General features: G+C 54.9%; 8 protein-coding genes across 8 annotated transcripts; 2 read left to right on the forward strand and 6 right to left on the reverse strand.

Annotated features, from left to right (window-relative positions):
- Window positions 1-767: 767 nt before the first annotated feature.
- On the forward strand, window positions 768-5352 carry ISF_04543 (hypothetical protein; the record flags this gene model as incomplete). The annotated part of the gene is made up of 3 exons (XM_018848149.1): window positions 768-1011; window positions 1083-4398; window positions 5040-5352. 3 exons carry the CDS (start codon window positions 768-770, stop codon window positions 5350-5352), a joined length of 3873 nt encoding a protein of 1290 aa, XP_018704483.1.
- Window positions 5353-5911: 559 nt separating this feature from the next.
- Window positions 5912-6232, reverse strand: ISF_04544 (Complex 1 LYR protein; the record flags this gene model as incomplete). Its single annotated transcript, XM_018848150.1, has 1 exon — window positions 5912-6232. The coding sequence occupies one exon, from the start codon at window positions 6230-6232 to the stop codon at window positions 5912-5914; it is 321 nt and encodes a 106-aa protein (XP_018704484.1).
- Window positions 6233-6659: 427 nt separating this feature from the next.
- ISF_04545 (3'(2'),5'-bisphosphate nucleotidase) lies at window positions 6660-8078 on the reverse strand (the record flags this gene model as incomplete). Its single annotated transcript, XM_018848151.1, has 1 exon — window positions 6660-8078. The coding sequence occupies one exon, from the start codon at window positions 8076-8078 to the stop codon at window positions 6660-6662; it is 1419 nt and encodes a 472-aa protein (XP_018704485.1).
- A 664-nt stretch (window positions 8079-8742) lies between these two features.
- Window positions 8743-9679, reverse strand: ISF_04546 (Ribosomal protein L6; the record flags this gene model as incomplete). Its single annotated transcript, XM_018848152.1, has 3 exons — window positions 8743-9110; window positions 9168-9281; window positions 9403-9679. 3 exons carry the CDS (start codon window positions 9677-9679, stop codon window positions 8743-8745), a joined length of 759 nt encoding a protein of 252 aa, XP_018704486.1.
- A 396-nt stretch (window positions 9680-10075) lies between these two features.
- Window positions 10076-11805, reverse strand: ISF_04547 (tubulin beta chain; the record flags this gene model as incomplete). The annotated part of the gene is made up of 5 exons (XM_018848153.1): window positions 10076-10475; window positions 10527-11317; window positions 11382-11504; window positions 11576-11599; window positions 11794-11805. 5 exons carry the CDS (start codon window positions 11803-11805, stop codon window positions 10076-10078), a joined length of 1350 nt encoding a protein of 449 aa, XP_018704487.1.
- Window positions 11806-13148: 1343 nt separating this feature from the next.
- ISF_04548 (adenylosuccinate synthetase) lies at window positions 13149-14381 on the reverse strand (the record flags this gene model as incomplete). Its single annotated transcript, XM_018848154.1, has 7 exons — window positions 13149-13310; window positions 13367-13435; window positions 13505-13566; window positions 13693-13727; window positions 13781-13817; window positions 13869-13917; window positions 14313-14381. The coding sequence occupies 7 exons, from the start codon at window positions 14379-14381 to the stop codon at window positions 13149-13151; spliced, it is 483 nt and encodes a 160-aa protein (XP_018704488.1).
- Window positions 14382-14515: 134 nt separating this feature from the next.
- Window positions 14516-16825, reverse strand: ISF_04549 (protein GCN20; the record flags this gene model as incomplete). Its single annotated transcript, XM_018848155.1, has 2 exons — window positions 14516-15982; window positions 16040-16825. 2 exons carry the CDS (start codon window positions 16823-16825, stop codon window positions 14516-14518), a joined length of 2253 nt encoding a protein of 750 aa, XP_018704489.1.
- Window positions 16826-17535: 710 nt separating this feature from the next.
- ISF_04550 (Adenylosuccinate lyase) lies at window positions 17536-19278 on the forward strand (the record flags this gene model as incomplete). The annotated part of the gene is made up of 6 exons (XM_018848156.1): window positions 17536-17869; window positions 17920-18045; window positions 18096-18520; window positions 18572-18589; window positions 18642-18726; window positions 18791-19278. The coding sequence occupies 6 exons, from the start codon at window positions 17536-17538 to the stop codon at window positions 19276-19278; spliced, it is 1476 nt and encodes a 491-aa protein (XP_018704490.1).
- Window positions 19279-23532: the final 4254 nt, after the last annotated feature.

Raw genomic sequence — 23532 nt, forward strand, 5'->3', positions numbered from 1 at the left:
TTACATTGCAGTGCTGCAGACCATCTTCTTGATCCTCCTGTTGGAGCTAGCTGCTGAGAGGTGTGATTCACCCTCCTGTTCGGTCAACTTGATACGCTTAAATAGACAGGGATAGGGGTGCGGGCAGCAACAGCAGCAGCACCACCACCACCACCACCACCCACACCCCAGCATTGCGCAAAACCCTCTGCAGCAGCCCGAAAACTCCCCGCGCATTAGTTCTTTCATCAGAACACTTGCTTGATCTTGTGCGGGCTGGCTACTTTATGATCAAGAAGATACCACCATAGTGATATCAACTCGCAGCTCGCGAGCTGGCCTCACTACCCTCTCCAGCCACATACATACCCATCAGACAACAAGACAGGTCGCTTTCTCCTGCATTAGTTACGCCAGGGGGACCGACGCATCTCACTGGAGCCCAGCTTCCAAGTCCCCAGATCGCGCAAATGGATTCGAGACAGAAATAGAGACCAAAAAAGCTCACCCCATAACCTTGCCTGAGCCAGCCACAGCGTGTCTTGTCCTTGTGAGTGGCTGCCGCCTGCAGCACACGGCACCCACTCTCCCAACGCCCTTTGCCCGCTGCATCGCTCACCCTTGGCCAAGGCCGGTTTTCCCTCTCGACTCGACCGTTGACACAATTGGCAACGAGGTTTCTATCTTTGGAACCAACCCGGGTCCCGGATCCAGAAAAAAGCTCAGCCCATTTCCAGTCTGTGGGCGGCTGCGGCTGCGCGCGCGACCGGGTTCCTGTCCAGCCAGCCATGTCCTCTCCCCGCGACCGCCTGCGGCAGGGCCTCAACCCGCTGTCTACCTCTGCCCTGGGTTCTCTCGTCGCCCAGCAGCAGCACGGCACGCCTATTTCTGCCATCTCCATGGCCTCGCCGCATCTTCTCGCGCTGCAAACTCCCGTCAGTGCGCTCCAGCCGTATAACCCCCAGGAATGGGTGCCGCCCGGTGCGCCGCAAATGCCAGAGAGACAGGTTCAATACGCCGCCGAGGCGCAAGGTGAGCTCCTCCTTTGGCGTCACTGATCCCGTTTACCCATCGAGAACAGACTGTTAATCATTCTCCCATAGCCTCTGCGCCGCCGCCACCTCCTCCGTATAGCCCGCCGCGGAGTCGACAGCAGCGGCCTGTCAGTACGGCCTTTGAGTACGCGCTTGCGCCCATGTCCACACCGTCGCCGAGAATATCCTCCAACCTGGCCGTACATCATGCGTCGCCTGAGTCTCTACCTAATCCTTCATTCCCGCCTCCCCCCGGCGCAGGAGGCCGTGGAGGTTCCCGCGACCGTCGATTCGGCCTGCCCTCTCTCGGGCGCCGAAAAGAGCCAGAGCAGCAGCAGAGCAGTCCCCCAGATGCACACCCTACTGCTCTCGCCCGACGAAGCATGGGACCCGCGTCTTTTTATGCTCCTGAACCCCAGCGCCCGGTTGCCGGTCCATCTACAGAAGGGCTGCCTCCGGCAGCTCGAAGAGCTGCATCTACCGGCGCTCTTGATACTCCCACCTCTAGTCGATCACGCTCGACATCGCAGACGAGATGGGCGCCCGGTATGCCACTCCCACCCCCGCCTCCGGGACCACCACCCTCCGGGTCTCGATCGCAGAGCGTGCAAAGTATAGACCGAAATGCGGTCCCAATCATTTCTCCTCCGACCCGGCGACCACCACCTAGCGGCGTCACCTCACTTGGTCCGGTCCCGCCAACACCTGCTGACTGGGTTGACCCTGATGCTCAACATGCCCCCGCCCCGCCCGAGCCTCAGAGGTCTCCTGCACTAGCTATAGATACCGATATTGCGAGGCGATCGAATCAGGTGACAGAACCTCTGGGCTCGGCATCCAGCACAGGGAGTCTTAGCCGGGCTGGAGCTGTCCGTCATGACAAGACGATTTTACAACGTCGGACAGAGAGCCGCCATACCTCACACGGCTCCATCGATGCCGTCGCTCAATCACATAATGTATCCGATATTGTGGTTCCAAATGCAGCGAACGGGCTTGGCAGGCGACTGACTATCACGAAATCTACACCCCGCAGTGCCGGTCGTCCAGACCTTCCCCGCTCGGGCGATTCAATAGCACTGAACGATTCGCGAAATTCTACTCCTCGTGGCCCGGGCTCCGCGCAACTGCCCGGGTTTGAGACCTCTACTCCTCCGTTCTCGCCTTATCAGAAGAAGCCTGCATCATCTTCTGGTCTCGCCCTAGCACCAAAATCGATACCAACGCCACCGCCACATAAAAGATCTGGCTCCGGTTCTCAGCCGAGAGAATCGTCTAGGCCGCCGCCCTCTGCAGGCACTACTGCTTCTAAACAGGCCGTAACGCTGCAGACAGCAGACCAGTTTGCCGCCAACACGATTGAACGCTTCCGACAATTTGCAGCTCAAGAGTCAGCCGCTGCTTCCGATGCCGATCGGGTCAGGCTATTTGCCGACTTCATCGTAAACGAATCGAGGTTGAGACGAGAGCGTTATGCTAGTGCTATCGGGGAGATGGGTTCTGAAATTTTTGATTTAACGAGAGACTTGTTTCGTCCTATGACGAACTCTCGGCGAGCCTCTGCTACCTCGCAAGACTGGACTCCCAGTTCGGCTGGTCCCGACCGTTCGCAGCTTGAGTCGAGCGGAATGAGCTCAGTGAGTGACGGCGTTTCTGGGTCAGCTCCAACATCGGCAGGCATTTCTCATTCCCCGACCACGAGTACAGGTGGTAACCAGAACTACGGAGGCACCAGTTATATGCCCTCTCTATCGCCTATTCTAAGTATGAGCGTCAGCGACAATCCCGAGAACAGCTCTCGCGGCAGGCCGCCGAGTCGCTGGTGGGAGACGGATTCGAACGGGGATCCTGCCCGGGGATGGGAACGGTCGAAAAGAGAATCCAAATACATGGGGGTCTCTAAAGACCAATGGGTTGAAGAAGCCAACGAGCTTACAGGGGCAGGCGAGGGGCCATCCTCTCAGTACCCTCCCGAAAAGACTGGATGGCATGATCAAGATGAACTCAACTTGACACCTCACCCAGAGCAGTTTTCGGCTACTTCGACCGAAACAACGCCCTCTCCAGCGACAAAGACTGAAGGCCTTGACGTGTCTCGTTTGGTCACGATGCCACCCCCATATCCACGTCATCATCCCGCCGTGAACAATAACCATCCTGAGCTTACAGAAACGAGAACGGCGGTCCGTGGTCTAAGCGAGCTCAGTGAGATGGACGAGACGAAGGAGAAGTTCGCACTAGCGAGTTCGAAGCGACGTGAAGACTTTGCCAAAGCAACGGCCGAGCGTCGCAGGGCCTTGAGAGAGAACTTGCAAAAGGAAACAGCTGCCGGTAATATTGGGTATGCAGACGCTGCTGCTATTGAGCAGGATTCTGAGGCCCAGGAACGAGACAAGGCGAAGGAATTGGAGAAGACTGAGTACGAGCATTTCCAAAATGGAGTCATCGTACCGCTGAATGAGCTTCTCAGTGCGCGCATAGCCAAGGCAACGGACCTTTTTGACAATTTAGCCAGCCAACTCTTTGGCAGTGGCCAAAATGACGCCGACATGCCTCAAGAGGAAGGCGATGATAGACCAGAGCTGCTTGAGAAGCTCACTCTTCTGAAGTGGATTTTTGAGACACGGGAGTTCCTTCACAGAACCATATTTGACCTCCTAACGGACCGAAATGCCAGGTATCGCGATGTCGTTCTCACGCCCTATCGACTGTCTGGAAATACAGAGAAGCTCAAATCTGCGGAGGAGTTTTTTGCCGCCGATGCGTCAAATCGCGAGAATGCCTACGCAAACGAGGTGCTCAACCGTACTCGCGATTTTCGATCGGTGGTGGACTCTGCGGTACAGCATGGCGTGGCACTGCAGCTGTCTGCCTTCTGGGACATTGCACCGCCTCTCCACGGCCTGGTAGACAGCATCCCGCCAAACCTGGAGGGCTTCGAGATCCAGATGCCCGCGAGCGAGTTCGAGGAGAACCCGGCCTACCATGACCACCCGCTACAGTACCTCTTCAGCCTGCTTGCGCACGCCGAGAAGAGCACCTACCAGTTCATCGAGTCGCACACCAACCTGCTCTGCCTCCTGCACGAGGTCAAGGAGGCCGTGGTAAACGGCAAGGGCCGCGTGCTGGAGACGCAGCTGCAGGACGCCGACGGCGCGCCCATCACGGCGGAGACGCGGCTGGCGCGCGCCCAGCGGATGCGCCAGGACGAGGGCCGCCGGCTCACCGAGGACCTTCAGGAGAAGGTGCGCGAAGTGCAGGAGCAGTGGAACAGCGCGCTGGGAGCGGAGCTCAAGACGGTCAAGGAGCGCACGCGCGAGTGGCTCCTGGAGACAGGCGGCTGGGACGAGACGCTGGAGGAGGGCGAGTTTGTCGCGCGGGAGGAGTGACCTCGCCGCTTACGATATAATTATATATACATTTGCACGCATGTGTGCATTCCCATACATGTTGATACCCAAGGGACTTGAGAACTATTATTACGAAGATTGATATTTACGGCCGGACTTACATACAGGTTAACAACCCCTCTTCAGTACGAAATTTTGAAGTTGGAAAATACAAAAAGACGTTGCAGCGACCAAACATGACGTGACTAACTAATAAAATGCTCCCATACTGTAAAGCCTACCGCCATGGAAGGTCGATGCCCCTTTTTCTCGTAGTCCGTGTGCTTCCGGTTGAATTTCCCGGACTCGCCTGCGTGATGGATGCCTTTGCTTGAGGTTGAAGCAACAATAGATGGATGCGCTGAGGCTGGCCGGGGCTTACGAGATATCCAGGGTCGCAAAGCAAGTCAGCACAAACGGCTTATCCACGCTGGTGAGGAGTTTAAAGCTCCTATCGAACTTGCAGTGGATATGTCCGGGCTTGATATCGTATATCATTCTATTCCCGTTCATAACAGTCACCGGTCCAAGACGATGGCCGGATATTATATAAAAGGAGAAGCACACCTATTTGCCCAGCTCGACTCTTCAACAACTCGTATCTGAAACTAAAGAGAAAATCCCTGACGACATGAAGATCTCCCGCCTCTGCCACCCTCAGCCTCCTCGCCACCGCCTCCGCCGCCACCGTGCCGCACGGCACCGGCGACATCGGCAAGTTCCAGGAGCTGGCCCTCGGCTTCAACGCCGCAGGACGCGCTGGCCGGCGAGCGCATCGACATGCGCTACCGCCTCACCATCGACCAGTCCCGGGCGCCGCATGCCGCCTTCTCCGAGGCCGCCAGGGTCGAGCTCAGCGCGGTGACCGCGCCTCGCCGTGGAGGACAACCTCTGCGCGAGCTTCCACGCCTACCTTGGTAAACGCTGCGACTTTTGGAAGAGGCAAGTAAGCTGGCTGACAAGATAAAATGCAGAGAACCACACCGGTGCGGTGCATGGCACGGACTTGTCGTGGTGGGTGGTGGATGTCTACATGAACACGGTCACGGTGGGCGATTACCATCACAGCAACGACACGAGTGTCAGCCACTCGAGGGTGTTTAACGCCAAGTCTGCGTAGGGGAGCGCGGGAGGGAGGAGGCGTCACGGGTACTGAGGATCAGTTCGGCTGGTTGGTTTATTGTAGCAAGCAGGCAAGCGGGTATTTGAATTCGACAGCTTTGCCGGCTGTTGTATATAGTACAGTGGCAACATGGTGTTGCCTTGCAACAACGTATTGTACATTTTGATTCTCCATCCAATCTCGATTCGTGTGCTTTGCCCTTTGCTGTTCCGGCAAAACGGTTCCGGCCGGGTCGTTCTGTGTCGCTCCTTTTCGCAACGTCGAACACGGTACTCGCGCGCCGGTCCGGGAATGTTCTTTCGTCGTCCTAGTAATCGGATCAAACCTGGCTGGTGGGCTTTTTCTCCTTCTTCGCTTTTTTCGGTTTTCACTCCCAATTGCCCACTTCACAGTCGCCCCTTGACCAGAACCGGCAAGTCCATGCCGACCCTCCGGGCCGTGAGGCGTACGCGCTCCGTCTCGTCCATGTCCATGCCCGGGTTGTATCTCTCCAGGAGCGTCGCGTACGTGCGCTGCGAGCGCAGGTACGTCGCCAGCTCGGCGGCCACGGCGGGCGAGGCGTCAGCGGTGCCCTCGCCGGCCGAGGAGAAGGTGGCGCGCAGCTGTGCGTGCAGCGGCGTCCGCGGTGCGGCGAGGATCGGTCGCGGCGGCAGCTCGCGCAGGATGGCGCGGTAAAGGGAGCGCAGATGCGCGGGTGAGGACGTCATATTTGGGGGGAGAATCGGATGGTAGGATTGGTGTGGTGTGACTTGGATCGCTGTCGAATTGGCGACGACTGGAGATGGAGGTTGGAGGAGGGACGTTGAGGCGCTTCGGGAAATTTTATCCACTGCCGACCTTGTAGGTGCCACTGACCAACTCTGTCACTACATGCAAATCAGCGGCGAAAAAAATAACATCATTATATGTCGAGTCTTATATTCGTGACTGGTTCAGGGGAGCATGTTTTAATTATCTTTCTAGTCCAAAATTCTACTCCGAAGTTCTGCTCGAAGATTATACTCCTAACTTCTACTCCTAGCTTCTACTCCTAGCCTTCTACTTCAAAATTATGCGTCTGAATCGAGTCTTTGCCACTTGCCAAGCAGTCCACTTGTCAAGTCTGCAGCGGTCTCTACAAGCTCCCAAGCCCTCTCAAACCTCAATCTTGAGCACCTCCTGCACGGCCTTGAGGACCTGCGCGTGCACCGACGCCGGCGCCGCGACCACGCCCTTGTTGTTGGCCAGGGTGCGGCCCGCGCCAAAGTCGAGGCGGCGGCCGTGGATGTCCGTGACCTGGCCGCCAGCCTCCCGCACGATAAGATCGCCCGCGGCGTGGTCCCAGATCTTCTCCTGGTAGGAGGCCTTGACCGGCAGGCGCAGGTAGATGTCGCCGGCGCCGCGAGCGATGGAGCCGTACTTGGCCTGCGAGTCCATGCGCACGCTCGGCGCCGTGATTCCGAGCGCGGCCGCGATGTTGGCCTGGTCGCCGTGCGCCGAGTGCGCCGCCTCGACGCTCTCGCAAAACGTGGCCGCGGAGAGGTCCGTCAGCGGACGCATGCCGATCGCCGCGGGCGGCGCAGCGAGGCCGCCAGCCGACAGGGCGCGGCTGTGCGCGCCGTGGTGCTGCACGGCCGACAGCAGCACGCCGTGGCCCTCGGCGTCGGTCTGCCCGCTGGCGCCGCTCTCGGCGGTCAGCCGCGCGGCGTCGTCGACGGGCAGGTTCGGGCAGCCGAGCACACCGACCTTGACGTCGCCGTCGATCATGAGGCCGAGGCACACGGCGTACTGGCCGCCGCGGAGGAAGCCCTTGGTGCCGTCGATGGGGTCGATGGTCCAGATGCGGCCCGCCTTGCCGCCGGGGCTGGCGCCCTGGTCGATGAGGTCAAGCATGGACTCGACGCTCGGGATGGCACCGCCGAGCAACGCTTCGGCGTCGGCGTCGGCGAGAGAGGTCGAGCGCACCAGCTCCCAGATGGTGCGGCGCAGAGCCGCGTCCTCGCGGAGCTGGGCAGCCTCCTCCTCGGCGACGATGGCGTCCTCGGGGAAGTTGTGGCGGAGCGCGGCAATGATGAGCGCCTGCGCGCCAAAGTCACCAATGGTGACGGGCGACTTGTCGTTCTTGTCGACGGTGCCCTTGGCTTTTTCGTGGAACACACGCTTGGTGAGGATGGCGGCGCGCTGCACGGCGAGCTCGGCCACCTGCAGCTCACGTTCGTATCTAGGTGCGACGACCATGGTGGCGACTGTGGGAGGTGTAGCGATTGAGGATGAGGGTGAAGGTGCCCGGCGGAGGAGGTGCCCAGACAGTTGGGCGAGGCGCCGCGGCGAGAAGAGAGAAGGTATGGCGGCGGCGGCGGCGAGGATCGCGGGGTTGGCGGGGTTCGGCAACGGCGACTGCACTTTCGTCGGGAAGGTTTCGTTGGGGACTTCTTCGTAAGAAATCCACAGGGAGAGTAGGGCAGCGAGGACAGGGACGATGACAAAAGCGATGCCTACGAGGAGCGGTCGGTGATGGAGGTAAGCGGCCCAGGTTTCGCGGGGATGCAGAGCAGATGCGGGACGAGCAGGCATGCGCAAGAAACGTCTCGTAGATGACTACTAGGCGGGATTAGCATTGAATTTCTCGCAGAGCCACGGACCATCGGCCGATGCCCCGGGACGGAGTCTGACGTACACAATTTGCGCGACGACAAATTATTAGAAATGCGTGTGGTAAGGGGGAGATTTTGGTTTTCGTTCGGTGCTGCAATGTGTTGCTGGTTTTATTTAGCCTTTCGGCACGCACCATACTAGTAGTGGGTTTGGCCAGCGTTGCTCGTCACTATAACTATGTAAGTACAGTAGGCGCTTCACCCAAGGCTTGCCACATGTATCTCAGGGCTACAGTAGGTTGCGCAACTAGCTCAACAGTCTAGGTAGTTCTCACCTCTCGGTTCCCATTATGCATGCTCAAGGCACTGTATCCGCGGCTCACACGGGGCTGCCAGCTGAGCCAGTCTTAGCGCCTTGACTTGAGCCTCGCAGGAAAGTTAGAAGCTTAGTATGTATGTATGCATCCATGTAAAACGCTACAACAGACTATATGGTACAATAGACAGCGCAGCTGCTGTCCGTCTTGTTCATCCTTCTCCTCTACCTCTTCCAGCTCGCATCCAAGAGATATATAATACACAAAAGGCACCAGCCCACCAACAGCCCAAGTGCCTCCCCTTTCTCCCACAAGAGCGCTTCTCTTCTATTTGATCTTCTTCTGCTTCAGCTTGATCGTTTGGTCGTTGATGAAGACGCCCTTGCCCTTGTACGGCTCCGGAGGCCGCCACTTGCGCACCTTGCCCGCAAAGGACATGAGCACCTCGCGCTCCGCGCCCTCGAGCAGGATCCTCGTCGGCGCCGGCGTCGTCACCGTCACGCCCTTCGGGATGCCCTCCTCCACCGGGTGCGTGAAGCCGAGCTTCAGGCACAGGAACTTTTGCCCGGGGTATGTGGCCTTGGACTTGCGCTCCTCCACCGTCGCTCGGTATCCGACGCCGACCAGTCGCAGGATCGCCGTGTGACCTTCGGAAACGCCCATGATGTGATTGTTGAGATATGCCCAGGTGGTGCCTGAGACATGTTAGCATCATAATTCTATAACCTTTGGTGCATGGCAGGGAAACTCACCCCACATCTCTTTTTGTTGCAAGACGTTGGCGTCGTCCACTGACAGCATGATCCTGTTGTTTTCAAGGTCCTGCTCCATCTGCACAAAGCTAGGTACGTCCATGCTCAATTCTCCTGTTCATCATAAAATCGTCGTTAGCCAGCTTCGAAAACTCTCTGCCAAGCCGTATTGCATGATGCCAATCGCCAATTGCACCGGCTCCATCCTCCGCGTCCAAGGGGGTATGGCACTAACCCAGAGGTCCCTTGACCGTTATCGTCTTCGTAATCTTGGGCTTGTACGAGGTCATGCTGTTGATCGCTTTCGGTTGGCCCATAGTCAGCTCTACGCCAGGCGGCACAGAAATGGGCGTGCGGCCGAGCTTCGAGGGTCGCGGCCCGGTTGTCGAAAACTGTCTGGCTGCCGCGGTCGATTGCCACGCCGGGATCAGGAAACCAGGCAGCGATGCAGCCGGATATGATGCAATGCGCATCGCTGCCCCGAGTGCTGCCTTTTTCGGTGGCACAAACATTGCTGCTGTGCAAATTGTCTGCCGTCGCAAATTTCGTTGCTGATCTCCTAAGACCTTCTTCGCATGTTGCTAACCAGCGATCTTATTGGTGTCGCGGCTTACTCATCACATCACGTGTACCCACTGACTACAGCGCAGGCCATCACTTACAGGAACCTCTCAGCATCAATTCAATTAAGTAAATGAGATAACACAAATGAGTGATTAAATACTACTATGGTAGTCGTGTTTGAGTGTTTTGTGTACAATTTCTACATGAATTGTAACCACACCCGAGGATATCTAAAACCCCTGAACAAGTAATTACTTCCACTGTCTCAAAGTGGAAAGACACTAGAACGGTATTTTCTCTTTTGGGTCGAGAAACGCCCTTGGCCAGCATTCAAGACGAGTAATTTACATGAGTTCCTCAGTCTCGTTGGGAACTTCCTCGTCGTACTCGCCCTCCTCGTCATCAATACCAGCATCCTGGTACTGCTGGTACTCCGAGATAAGATCGTTCATGTTGGACTCGGCCTCAGTGAACTCCATCTCGTCCATACCCTCACCAGTGTACCAGTGAAGGAAAGCCTTGCGACGGAACATGGCGGAGAACTGCTCACCAACACGCTTGAAAAGGTCCTGGATCGAGGTCGAGTTACCAATGAAGGTAGACGACATCTTAAGGCCACGGGGGGGAACAGCGCAAAGGGCGTTCTGGATGTTGTTGGGGATCCACTCGACGAAGTAGGTAGAGTTCTTGTTCTGCACATTACGCATCTGGTCCTCGACCTCCTTCATGGCAACCTTACCACGGCTAAAGCGTTGTTAGTCAAGTGCCAACTGGTGTGTGTACAGAGCGACTTACAAAATGGCAGAGCAGGTCAGGTAGCGACCGTTGCGGAAGTCAGAGGCAGCCATCATGTTCTTAGGGTCGAACATCTGCTGAGTGAGCTCAGGAACAGAGACAGCGCGGAAGGAGTGAGCACCACGGCTGGTCAGAGGAGCAAAGCCGACCATGAAGAAGTGCAGACGAGGGAAAGGAACCATGTTGACGGCGAGCTTGCGAAGGTCAGAGTTGAGCTGACCAGGGAAACGCAGGCAGGTGGTAATGCCGGACATGACAACGGAGACAAGGTGGTTCAGGTCACCGTACGAGGGATTAGACAGCTTCAGGGTGCGCATGCAGATATCATACAGGGCCTGATTGTCGATACAGAAGGTCTCGTCGGAGTTCTCAACGAGCTGGTGGACGGAGAGAGTGGCGTTGTAAGGCTCGACAACAGTATCGGAGTTGCCAGGGGAGGGAACGACGGAGAAGGTGGCCATCATACGGTCGGGGAACTCTTCGCGGATCTTGGAGATGAGCAGAGTACCCATACCAGCACCAGTACCACCACCAAGAGAGTGGGTGATCTGGAAGCCCTGAAGGCAGTCACAGCCCTCGGCCTCACGACGAACAACATCGAGGACTTGGTCAACAAGCTCAGCACCCTCAGTGTAGTGACCCTTGGCCCAGTTGTTGCCAGCACCGGACTGGCCGAAAACGAAGTTGTCGGGGCGGAAGAGCTGACCAAAGGGACCGGCGCGGACAGCGTCCATGGTACCAGGCTCAAGATCGACGAGGACGGCGCGAGGAACATACTTGTTACCGGAGGCCTAGAGGAAAATCGCGGTCAGTATCCACAATGAAGCCAACCACGCGTTGTGTGGGTAGACAAACCTCGTTGAAGTAGACATTCATGCGCTCGAGCTGGAGCTCAGAAGTGCCATTGTAGACACCGCTGGAGTCGAGGCCGTGCTCGCCAGAGATGGTCTGCCAGAAAGCAGCACCAATTTGGTTACCCTATCGCGAAGAACATTGTCAGAACCTAAACCACCAATCCGCCACGAAGCAGGACGTGGGAAGCTACTTACGCACTGACCGGTCTGGAGGTGAACCTGTAGAAGGGAAAAGGAAACTGGTTAGCAACAAATTCAAGATATTTAGAGCTCCTCGACGCCCTCATCCATCTCGAAAACAAGGCGTTTGTGCTGGTTGAAGGCTAGGCGGGGTACCACTCAGGGGCTGCACAAGCTCTCAGAAACGCGTCGAGGAGGGGTCAACAAGAGCAATGGCGGGGAGGGAGACTCACAATCTCACGCATGATGGCGACTTGAAAATGTCAAAAAGGGAAGCTGGAGGGGATTGAATGGAGGATGTAAGAACTGGAACGGGTATCGAGAACCGGGAAAGGCTTCAAGATATGTGGATGCGCGAGAGAGAGGAGAAGGTCTGGGAGGATACCTGGGCGGTGTTGATTTTTGCCTGCAAGGGGTGGAAATTGGTTCACCGCTACGATCTCCAGGGAAAGAGCGGGCAGCTTGGAGCCGGCCTTGCCAGGGGCCTAGGGAGGTACTAACCTTATTAGTACCTTGTACATACATACATAAATACATTGTAGGTAGTCGGCCACTACACTTTCGCTAACTGGTCTCTCGAAAAGGTTAGTTAGCCACGCTGCTCTTGCTCAGGCTTTAATCACCCTTGCTCAGTGAGCATCACCTTAATAAATCACCTCAACCCCCATCCCTCTGACAAGCTATATGAATATAAAATTCAATTCGCACTGTACTTCATCAACTTCATGCGACCTTTGCTATGGTTCAGGATCTAGTCGGACGCGCCAGGGGCGGGGGGTAGAGGGGACAAGGCAGATTGGTTAGGGAGCCCGGTTTCTGGCGACCCCCTTCATTCCCCTAACACTTAAATGCCTAATGCTCGGCCACCTCAGTTAGAGGTCGCGCATGTCTCTAGTTAGCCATGTCACGCCCGAAATGGAGATAGGCGCCTTAATAATCCTGCGTTTACAAGATGCAACAGTTGCCCTGTATTTATCTCGGGGTAGCTTGCCACTACTTAATTCCTGGCTCTACACGACTCATAGACGGCTTAGCAATAATGTCTAAAAGGAAGAGCGCCTGAGACTTCTTTTGCTAGGGATGAGAGAAAGGCTCTAGCTAATGCACTGAAGGGATTAGCAACTCTGCCATCTACAAGCGGGTCGATGAAAAAAGTTACGACAATAAAACTGTAAAATCCGTTGCCCACCTTGTGGCCAAAGAAGAAAGCGACGCCTTACCTGTAACAATGCCTGCAGGCGGCCTTTTCCGCCTCCAGCGGTAGTTGTTCTTGACGAGGCCGCTGCCGACTGTAGCTATTGTTGTTGATCCAGCCCGTTGATGAAGCACTGCTGTTGTTGATCATGATCGTGGCCGCTGCGGTTATTGCTTTTGACCGCGGCTGTTGGTCTTTGCTTGTAGCGAGCCTTTCCCCTCCTGAGAAGCTGCCGCAGCTAAGGGCATAGAGGGCATTCATAACATCAAGTTGCCATAAACGGGGCACATTTCCTGCCTGCTATGAGATTCAAGTCTTGGCATTTTTCACGGACCAGTTGCAAAACGATTTTCGATTTTATGGTCTATCATTCTCACTCGTATAGAAGCCCTGCTAGCAGCTGCGCCCCTCCTCCCTCCTGCGCAGCGTCGCCTGCTTGGGAAGATCATCGAACGTCTTCACGTTCGTGGTCGGTCTCTTCCATCCCAGCATCTCATGATAAACCACATGAGCTCGATCTAGAATATCGGGATCCGTAGGGTACGAAGCCAACTCCTATGAAATTAGTTAGTATCTGCTGCCAACTCTATAGGAGACATCTATCAACTCACCTCACCGGATTCAGGGCCCTTGTACGCCACAGCGATCTTAATCGTCTCGAATGTATCCAGCACGTCCAGCTTTAGAGGTGAAGGGAGTCAGCCACTGTCCGATTAAAAGGGCGAATATAAACAGAGATTTTTAGTTACCTTGGTCAAGTTGAGTGCTGTATAATAATTGATAGCCATGCTATATCGCAGGACCACGACATCTGTAAAATTTATATTAGCAATACTGGAAGAATATACTAGACTGCAACAAGCGATTTCATGTACCGAGCCTATCTGAATTAGCTAAAACTTTCTTGTTACAAGTCTTAAATATCTGAGGAACTTACCAACCACAACGACGCCGTCGACCAGTGGACGTCCCCTTAACACAATTAGCACTATCATAATAAGTTCAAAAGAGAGAGAAAAGAGTACCCATTCTTTTCCAATCTCCTGGAGTTTTGTGCCAACTCTGTCATATATAATTAGCAACTAAACACATTTTGTAGGCTGAATGACTAACTCTCCAAGATCTTCAGTTTTGAAACTGCCCAACCCAACTCGTGTTGTATCTGTTTCTTATTAGTATATATACCAAATTTATGGGTGAAAAAGCCACCCGCGGCCGTAACTGGTTGGGATGATGTTGCTTTCAGTCGGGTGAATATGTGTTGAGCGTACAGGATTTGATCACCCCGATCACTTCGGTGAGGCCGCGGGGATTAAGGTGCAATCCGCCAATGATGCCTGCCACGGCTGTGGTAGAACTTGTCACATATCTTGTTCACTGTCAATGCCTGACATTTGGTTGATATAGCTTTATAATACATACGGATATGATCCAACGTCGAGATCTAGCATCAAGGCCTTTTGTCTAGGTGGACCGAGCAATGGCCCTGCGCAGGCACATTTTCTCAGGCCACCAAATAGATCAGCGCGGTACTTCGATAAAGAAGAGAGCTCTTACGTTGGCACCCTCCACAAGAGTGTTCATGTTGTTCTCTTGGGCAGTGCTGCAAAACCTTGCTGACAACATGGTGATGCAGCGAATAGACTATTTAGAATGAATGCAAAGAAATGTACATTTTCTATATCATTACGAAATCTACCATCATGATACCTATGCTCAATGCAACGCCTAGTAATATATGCATGCAGCCGCAGCCCTCATCAGTGCTGCTTAACAACACCCGCCGCATCGGCCTGTGATGCAATTCTCTTCTTATACTGGTTCACGTCGCCGTCAAACTTCTCTACTGTGCCACCATCACATACCCACAGCGACGTGCATACCATTTGCAGCATTGTCACGTCGTGGGAAACCATGAGCACGCCACCTTGGAAGGCATTGAGCGCCTCCGCCAGCGCGTCCATGGCCTCGATATCAAGATGGTTAGAAGGCTCGTCAAGGACAAGAATGTGGGGGTTCGTGAGTGCCAGACAAGCAAACGCCACTCTCGACTTTTGACCTCCAGAAAGTTGAGCCATCTTTTGCAGACCTGTCGTTCCGGTGATACCAAACGCGCCCAGCTGGCGGCGGTACTCCTCGTCCGACCTGCCGGGGTACGTCTTGGCCATAAAGGAGACGGCGCTGACCGTGAGGTCCAGGGCATCAATGTGATGCTGCGCAAAGAAGCCAATGCGCAGGCGCGAGTTGGCCGAGATAAGACCACCCAGCGCCTGCAGCTTGCCAATGAGCAGCTTCAGCACAGTGGTCTTACCAGCACCGTTGGGCCCGACAATACCAATACGAGAGTCAAGCTGAACGTCAAGATCCACGTTTCGAAGCAGGATATTGTCTTTCGAGTAACCGAAAGTAACCTCGGACATTTGAATAATGGGCGGTGACAGCTTCTCCACGTCAGGGAACACAAATTTGACGCTATACTCGGCCTCCGGCGCCTCCAGCACGGGAAGCTTCTCGAGTTTCTTGATACGAGATTGGGCCTCGGATGACTTGGCAGCGTTGTATCGGAACTTGTCGATGAAGGACTGCAGATGCGCACGGTACGCCATCTGGTTCTCGTATTCCTTCTTTGCAATCTTCTTGCGCTCTTCGCGAGTGGCATAGAAGGAGTCAAAGTTGGCTCCTCTGTAGTAGTCAAGACGCTCAGAGTGCTGGTGGACGATATCGGTGGCGACTTCGTTGAGGAATGCTCTGTCGTGGGAGACGACAAGGACTGTGCTGGGGTAGGATTGGAGGTATCCGGAAAGGAAGGTAATGGAGGGGACGTCCAACATGTTGGACGGTTCGTCAAGAAGAAGCAGGTCGGGCTCGCAGAACAGGGCTCGGGCGAGGGCCAGACGCATACGCCAACCACCGGAGAAGGTCTTGGTAGCAAACTGCTGACGCTCGGGGGAAAAACCGAGACCGGCCAGAATACTGGCAGCTCGGGACTCGGCCTTGTCGGATTCCATCTCAGCGAGTTTGCCTTGAACGTCACCAAGCTTGGTGTCCATAGTTTCCTTTTCGCGATCCAGTTTGGCAGCATCTGCCGAAGTATCGGCGAGCGGCGCACGCTTCTTTTCCAGCTCCGCCAGGGCCGTCGTGAGCTCCTCCTGCTCTCTCATCAGTACCTTGCGCCAAACGTCGGCGTCGAGGACAGCTTGAATGGCTGGTGTGTCATCACCAGTGAGCTATTGCGATGTTAGTCCGGCTCCAAAATGTACACAGGCAATCGCATTGGCACGTACTTCTTGCTCGACGTGGAGAATTGAAATATGCGTGGGGATGGCGACTTCACGCCTTGACAAGGCTCTCAAGAGTGTAGATTTACCAACACCGTTGTTACCAACCAGACCATAACGGTGACCGTAGGCAAGTGTAAGGGTGGTGTCGGTAAGGATGCGTTGTGCGCCAATGGAGACGTCGATGTTGTCGAGTTTGATATCCTTGGTCTTGTTGGCGCCGGTGTTGCCAATCTGAAGCGGGTTGACTGCCATGTAGAACTCCTCGTATGACTGCGCAGGGTCGGCCAGGTCGAGCAGCCTCGAGGCCTCGTACTCGACATTCTTGTATTGCTTCTTCTGTTGCTTTGCGGCAATCTTGCGCTCGGCCTTTTCGAGCTTCTTGCGGTCGACCTTGGACTCGACTTTTCGGACGTTGGCAGACTCTAGATCGACGCCACCGCTGGCGACGGCCAGTGTTGAGGACATGTTGCGCTGTGTGCTGACCTGAATGGTCTGGTCCAGGCGGCGAATGGCTAGCGGTCCGTGGCGCTCGCCGCCGTTGATGACGGCATACTTTTCTACCCATTTCTCGACAAGGGCCTTGATCTTTTCCTGGAAGGTGTTGTCGGATTTCTCAGCAGCAGAAATTAGCAGCTCGGTGATGGTATACGCAGCTTCGGCGAGGGGCGAGACGGCGCCTTCACCACTATCGTCCGACCAGGCCAGCGAGGCATGGTTGAGGTAGCCCACCGAGTACTCCGAGACGACGGGGTCGATGTTAGGGATTGCGGCCTTGATCTCGGCCTCCATTTTTCAGAGGCGTAGCTTATCGAGCGGTTCGTTGCTGTTTCTGGGCGTCGGCTTGTCGAATGAGGCCTGGTCGAGGATGCAGCAATTTTGGAGGCGCGATTTCCACTGTGTGTGGACTGTGTGGGTCAAGATGTTTTCTACACTTGAAGAGTCACCCCGCGAAAGCTACCGTGGAATCCTCCACATGCGCTTGTCAGGACTGAATTAATGATGAAAGAATTCCGAAAGAAATACAGAATGGTCTACCAAGATCAATTGGCAATCTAAATGAATACTTAATTTTATTGTAAATTTTTCCTCCTCTCTTCTATCCAGTTCCTCCTATCCAGCTTCAAAGACCTTGGGTGACAAAACCCCGCCATGAACAGTACCCCGCGATGAGGCCACAAATTGGAATCGAGCCGCTGCGGCTTAATTGCCAAGTAGCGAAGAATGTGTGCATATATGATTTGGAGTTTACAGTAGTTGTGAAGTCAAAGAGTCAACATCGGCCTTATAGCCTGGCGTTATCGTCCGCTCAACTCTACCTATCGGGAAACTACGGTTGCTCTTATATGTAGACAGCTCCACATCCGCAAACGATTCCTCACGCCACGGCAAAAAAAAAAAAAAGTCAACCTTGCTCGAGTCAAATATACTCATCAACATCCAGCCTCGACAATTTACCGAATTCATCATTCTGGTAAAATTGAACGATCTAACAGTCCAGAATGGCTTCCACTAGCGGCTCGTCGCCGTATGACAGCTACCAAACCTCGCTGACAACGCGGTACTGCAGCCCCGCCATGTCACAGCTCTTCAGCCAGCGATCTCGTCACTCGACCTGGCGCAAGCTTTGGCTGGGCCTCGCCGAGAGCGAGAAGGAGCTCGGCATCGACACCATTACCCCGGAGGCTCTCGAGCAGATGAAGGCTAACCTGGTCGTCACCGACGAGGGCTTCGAGGTGGCCCGCGTGGAGGAGAAGATTCGTAGACACGATGTCATGGCCCACGTACACGCCTTTGGTGTGGCGGCTCCTGCGGCGGCGGGCATCATTCACTATGGTGAGTTCGACGCTGTTCTATGCCATGGCCATGCTGCTAATCTCTCATAGGTGCCACTAGCTGCTACGTGACCGACAACGCTGAGCTTCTCCTCATGAAGGATGCGCTTGATCTCCTGACCAAGAAGCTCGCCAAGGTCATCTCCAACTTGTCCGCCTTTGCGCTCAAGTGGAAGGGTTAGTCTCCGCGATCTGACCGTTTGTGAAAGCGCTTCTAACTTGACCAGCCGAGCCCACCCTCGCCTACACCCATCTGCAGGCCGCCCAGCTCATCACCGTCGGCAAGCGCGCCGCCCAGTGGGCGCAAGACCTGATGCTCGACCTGCAGAGCATCGAGCAGGCCCGAGACGGCCTCCGGTTCCGCGGCGCCCAAGGCACCACCGGCACGCAAGCCTCGTTCCTCGAGGTCTTCCAGGGCGATGCCGCCAAGTGCGACGAGCTCAACGTGCTGCTCTGCAAGAAGTTTGGCTTCCCCAGCTGCTACGACGTCTCCACGCAGACGTACACGCGCAAGGTCGACCTGCTCGTCGCCAACGCCGTTGCTGGTCTGGGCTCGTCGGCTCAGAAAATCACCGGTGACATCCGTCACCTGGCCCACTGGAAGGAGATTGAGGAGCCCTTTGAGAGCTCCCAGATTGGCTCTTCCGCCATGGTAAGCACCCAGTGTTGACGCATTTTGGGAAACTATACTGACTTCTCCAAGGCCTACAAGCGCAACCCCGTAAGCCAAGCTGTAACACTACGGTAAAATCAGAAACTAACCCCATGAGCAGATGCGTTCCGAGCGTGTGTACTCGCTAGCCCGCGAGCTCCTCAGCAAGCCTGCCACTTTCCAGGCCACCCACGCCGACCAATGGAGTAAGTTGCCCTCCTTCTTGCCTTCCACATTGTTTTTGAGTGGCATCTAACAGCCCGTCCGTAGTGGAACGCACGCTCGACGACTCTGCCGTGCGCCGCATCGACATCCCCGAGACCTTCCTGCTGGCCGATGCCATCCTCATCGGCCTCGACAACATCACCGACGGCCTGATCGTGTATCCTCAGCGCATCTCCGCCCACATTCAGGCCGAGCTGCCGTTCATGGTCACCGAGACCATCATCATGCGCCTCTGCGCGCAGGGCGTGTCGCGCCAGGAGGCCCACGAACAGATCCGTGTCCTCTCGCACCAGGCCAGCGCGGTCGTCAAGAACGAGGGCAAGCCCAACGACCTCGTCGACCGCATCAGGGGCAACGACTTCTTCAAGCCCATCTGGGGCGAGCTCGACGGCATGCTCAAGGCGGAGCTGTACACCGGCCGCAGCGCCGAGATTGTCGACAAGTACTGCGGTCCTGGTGGTCCTGTAGAGAAGGCTTTGGCTCCGTATCGCGAGTACATCAAAGGCGCTGCCACTACTGAGCTGAACGTCTAAAAGTTTAGGTTACATACATAATTCCATTACAGTTTGTCGCGATGAATCTGGCTCCATTACCATGAAATCTTGTTTGGGTGTCTCCTTTCCATTTGTACCACCCATCAGCTCTCGCTTTCTATCTCGCCACCCTCCTCGGTACCATGCGGGTGCACCAAGACTTAGGGGGGCGAGGAGGTCACGGGCGAGGGCCACAGCGACCATATGGTAGGCACAGATGATGCTGTCGCAGGTCGCCAAGCAGAGTGAATCAAAGTTTCACCAATCGCTACCCAAGCCTCACTCGTAACCGCTGCTTAAAGTCCATAGAGAGCATAAGCTGGGTGAAAGGGTGGGTGAGCTGATCTAGCTTGAATCGCTCCTATAGGTGTTGTGAATATGAAGCGACGGGTTCCGGATATAGCATCACTCTTTGTGCGAGCCTGAGTTGTATGGCGAAGTTGGGCTCCTGATGGCCTCTTTGGGTGCTGGCAGATGACGATCCAGCTATTTATACTTGAGGCCATCCCTAAGGGCTATGTCTCTGCTCTGCATCGCGCTCTGCTATATCCTCAAAGCTCAGAAACTTACATCGCGCTCCGCCGCTTACATTCGATTGCGATCTACGCAACTCCCATCACCACAGATATCCCTTGGAGGGCCAAGCTTCCACACGTCGAGGTATGTGCAAGGAAATAGATTGCCAAGGACCACTGCATAACTGAAATCCCACCAACAGACTATAGAGTCCAGGTCACCATGTGTCACTACATCCGATTCGACTGCTCTGGCCCGTGTAAACGGCTCGGCGTTCGTTGGGAGAAGAATCTATGCACTACAGGTCATGCCGTTTGGGACCCTGCCTCATTCGTGGAGACTCGGCATGAGTTGTGTGAGAAGTGCGAGGCAGGTGGCAAGTAGTGAAAGGCATTGCCTTCGCTGAACGAGAGCAATTTGATACGACATGATGTAACCGAGACACTTCGAGCTTCGGAGCCAGTTACACGTAGTAAATGCGCACAATGTTTTCAATACCTCTCCCATCCCTCTTAGTTAGAAATTCATATTAGCAGGCCCGTTTACAGTGACAGGCACATTACTGTTAGCGTAGTCGTCTTTGAATGGCAGCAGCGCATCAATGGCGTATCAGCCGTGCACCCTCCGCGCTCCACGATTGATCTGGCTCAGGGTAGGGCCGGTCGTCAGGAATGCGCTGAACGTATCTCTATTGTCTTTCTTGCTGACTGTGACGAGACATACAGGGCCGCCGCGCTCGCACTTTGGGCGTCCTCTCTTCGGGTCGTACTCGTCGTAGAACATGTCGAAAACCATTGAAACCCTTACATCAGTCCTTGATATGGCCAACACTCGTGCCGACGAAGCGTCCGCTGGATCCAGGCCGACTTCGGGGGGCAAACCAAGTAGCACCAGCGGGATGATTTTCTCGGGAGCCGACCAGGCATCGGCGTAGTGGTCGCTTGCTATGTCGACAGTAACGTAAATTATCACGGGTCGCGACGCATCGTGCCGGATTGGCAAACGACCTTGCACGGAGGAGTGAAATACAAGGTAGAGGAGAAACAGGTATCAGACTCGGGAAAAATAGAGTACTCCAGAGCCGCTATTTGTTAGTCGCAGAAAATGTCGTCTGCAGCTGCTTCTGAAGACGAGATTACTCTTCGACACTCTTTGACGGCGAGATCCAGATATTGGGCTCAATGTGGAGGGATTGGATTGGGTTACTAAGGGTAGTATCTTACATTTGAAACAGACCACGTGGAAATCTGTGGTATGTTGATGCTTGTGTATCAACCTCGATGACACTTTTCGGTTCGTCCAATCCAAAGCTGCATTTGAGACTGTCACACCACCCACTCCCTCCCTCAGCGATGCGTCAAAGCGAGGACGGACGATCTTAGCCGGTGGAATGAGAAGGTGATCTGGCAACTTGCCAGTCATATGATGGCAGCAGAACCAGCAAAAGTAACGCGGTCTCTAGCAAAGTTGTCCATATCCACGACCTACTACAGATCAGCTATCCGGAGTACCCCCAACTCTCCAATTCCAGGCCTGGCCATATGACAGGTAGAGAAGCACACACCTGTGGTATCCTGCTTTAAGGGAGGATTCCCCGTTCTGTCTTGATCCTCTGGCAAATCGTCAAGAGATCGACGGATGCCGGGAAGTCAATGGTCTGTCGTTACCGGTTGGGTCCTCGCTCTCGCCACTCCACATTACTTACTGGGCCTAACGAGTATTGAGCGGAAATCAGAATTCAACTTTAATCATTTAGGGTTTCGAATTGGCCGGGGTATAAGATGCTACCGGATGGGGCACTTCGGATAGGCCAAGCCAGCAGCAACCGAGAACAGGAATCCATGAGTCAGGAGCTTACAATGTCATAGGCTGTCTAAAATCTCTGAGGGGTAAATATACTGTCATTATCTCGTCATGCAGACATGACGGCCAGACTTCGCGCTGTCATAACTGCATCAGTTGGTTTCTGGTCGGTCAGTAGAGACAACATGATGGACTGATCCGGTCCGGGGCGGAAGTTTTCTGTAATCGATACAATAAAGTCTTGTAAGGCATTTCTGGCGAAGAAGTAGCGAAACCGCCCCCTCAAACAGCGGAACTTAATCACGGTCTGCCTACAAAAGGACATGTAATAAGCAGCCAAGACGCAGCCAAAGATGACGGAGTTCCCAGTGTTTATGCACCACGTCATGTACTGGTTTAATTGTCTGTCAAGCTACCCTATAGCGAGCTGCGTTTTTTTGAGAATTGCCGCGGAATGCACAGGCTGCACCCATTTCCGGCTGTCAAGGGAACCAGGGTCCGGGCGAATTCTTCAGCCCACGGGGTCAAAGTTTCTGGTTCCCGATGCGGTCATTCTGGACTTTTTGTGGCTTCAGCTACTGTTTTACAAGAGCCAGCCCTTGGGCGGACGGCACAGGGTTTATTAGAGAGGTAATTATGCACAGCCCTCGGCACCAAAAAAAGAGGAACACGTAGCACACCCGATCGCGTCATTCTTGCCCAACGCAACACCCCAAGCGACCTATTGGACGAGCAAGTTCCCCGCGAGCTTATTAGATTCTGAGATGCTCGTTCGTCGTTGGTCGGGGACTTTTCTTCTGAGCGTCACGGACATTGGCCAATCAGAATTGAGCGGGGCCTGAATCTGGCCTATTGAGGAACGCGTCTGGACACGCGACATGTCGCGTCACGATCGTGTTTTCCATGTGGGCTAAAGTTGTCAAAAGCGTGCGATTGTAATAAAACCCATCTGCTGACCGCCAGCGATCCTCTTCTCGTTTTGATCGCTCGTCATCTGCCATTTCGCCCTAGACGAAGGAAGCAAAAAAGTCAAACGCCACGGACGGTGCGGCCCCGAGCGCTCGGGATACATTTCATCCTGTGAGAGAGAAAGGTGGCGCATGGCCCCTCTGGTCCAGATCCGAACTTGGCAGTCGCTCGACGTAGTATCATCTGTAACCCTAACCTACCTGGTGGTGGGCACGGACGGAGAGCAGAGACGGACAAGGACGAGCAAAAAAAGGCCAAAAAAAAAAAAAACAAACAGACAGAACAAGATGGAGGAGAGAGATCGTTGAACGTCCGCTGCTTTTGGCTGCGAGCGACCCCCGCGTCCCGACTTTGCGTCAGACTCAGACAATAGAAAACGAGACCTGGCTGAAGCTCCCGACAAGCCCATACATGGCCTCTCGCTGGCCTCGCCATTCTTGGACAAGGGCTCAAAGGTCGCCATCACCACATTGTTTGATTTGCATTGGGGAGGAGGGTGGGGGCCATGATTATTCTTTTGACTTATCCCGTTATCATCCATCCTCTTTTCCTCTCTCGTCTTTTCTTTCTCTCTCTCAGCTTGGCCGAACCACCACCCACTTCTCATCATCACACCACCACCAGGACGTCACCCCCAGTGGATTTGTGCGAGCAACGCTAGAAGAAAGCTGCCAACCCTGGCTCGCTCCGAGTGGACGATGCCAAAAAGGCGCAGCAAAAAAAAAGATTGGGAACTGGGGGGCGCGGGGGGCTCGATAGTGTGCGTGTGTTTTTTTTTTCCTCCGCCCCGTGTTCTAGCACGTTTCGGAAAACCTGGAATAAGCTTCGAGCGGGGGCTGTTAATCGACATGGTGATACAGGGCTAGGGGAGGCTTGGCACCCAAAGGTTCTCGGGCGTTCGCCGCGGCCGCTTCTGGCCATGAACAACCCCGGCGCGAGATCTCGTGATGGCCGGCTGCGCTGGGG

Source organism: Cordyceps fumosorosea, assembly GCF_001636725.1.
Source record: "Cordyceps fumosorosea ARSEF 2679 chromosome Unknown scaffold_10, whole genome shotgun sequence".
NCBI lineage: Eukaryota > Fungi > Ascomycota > Sordariomycetes > Hypocreales > Cordycipitaceae > Cordyceps > Cordyceps fumosorosea.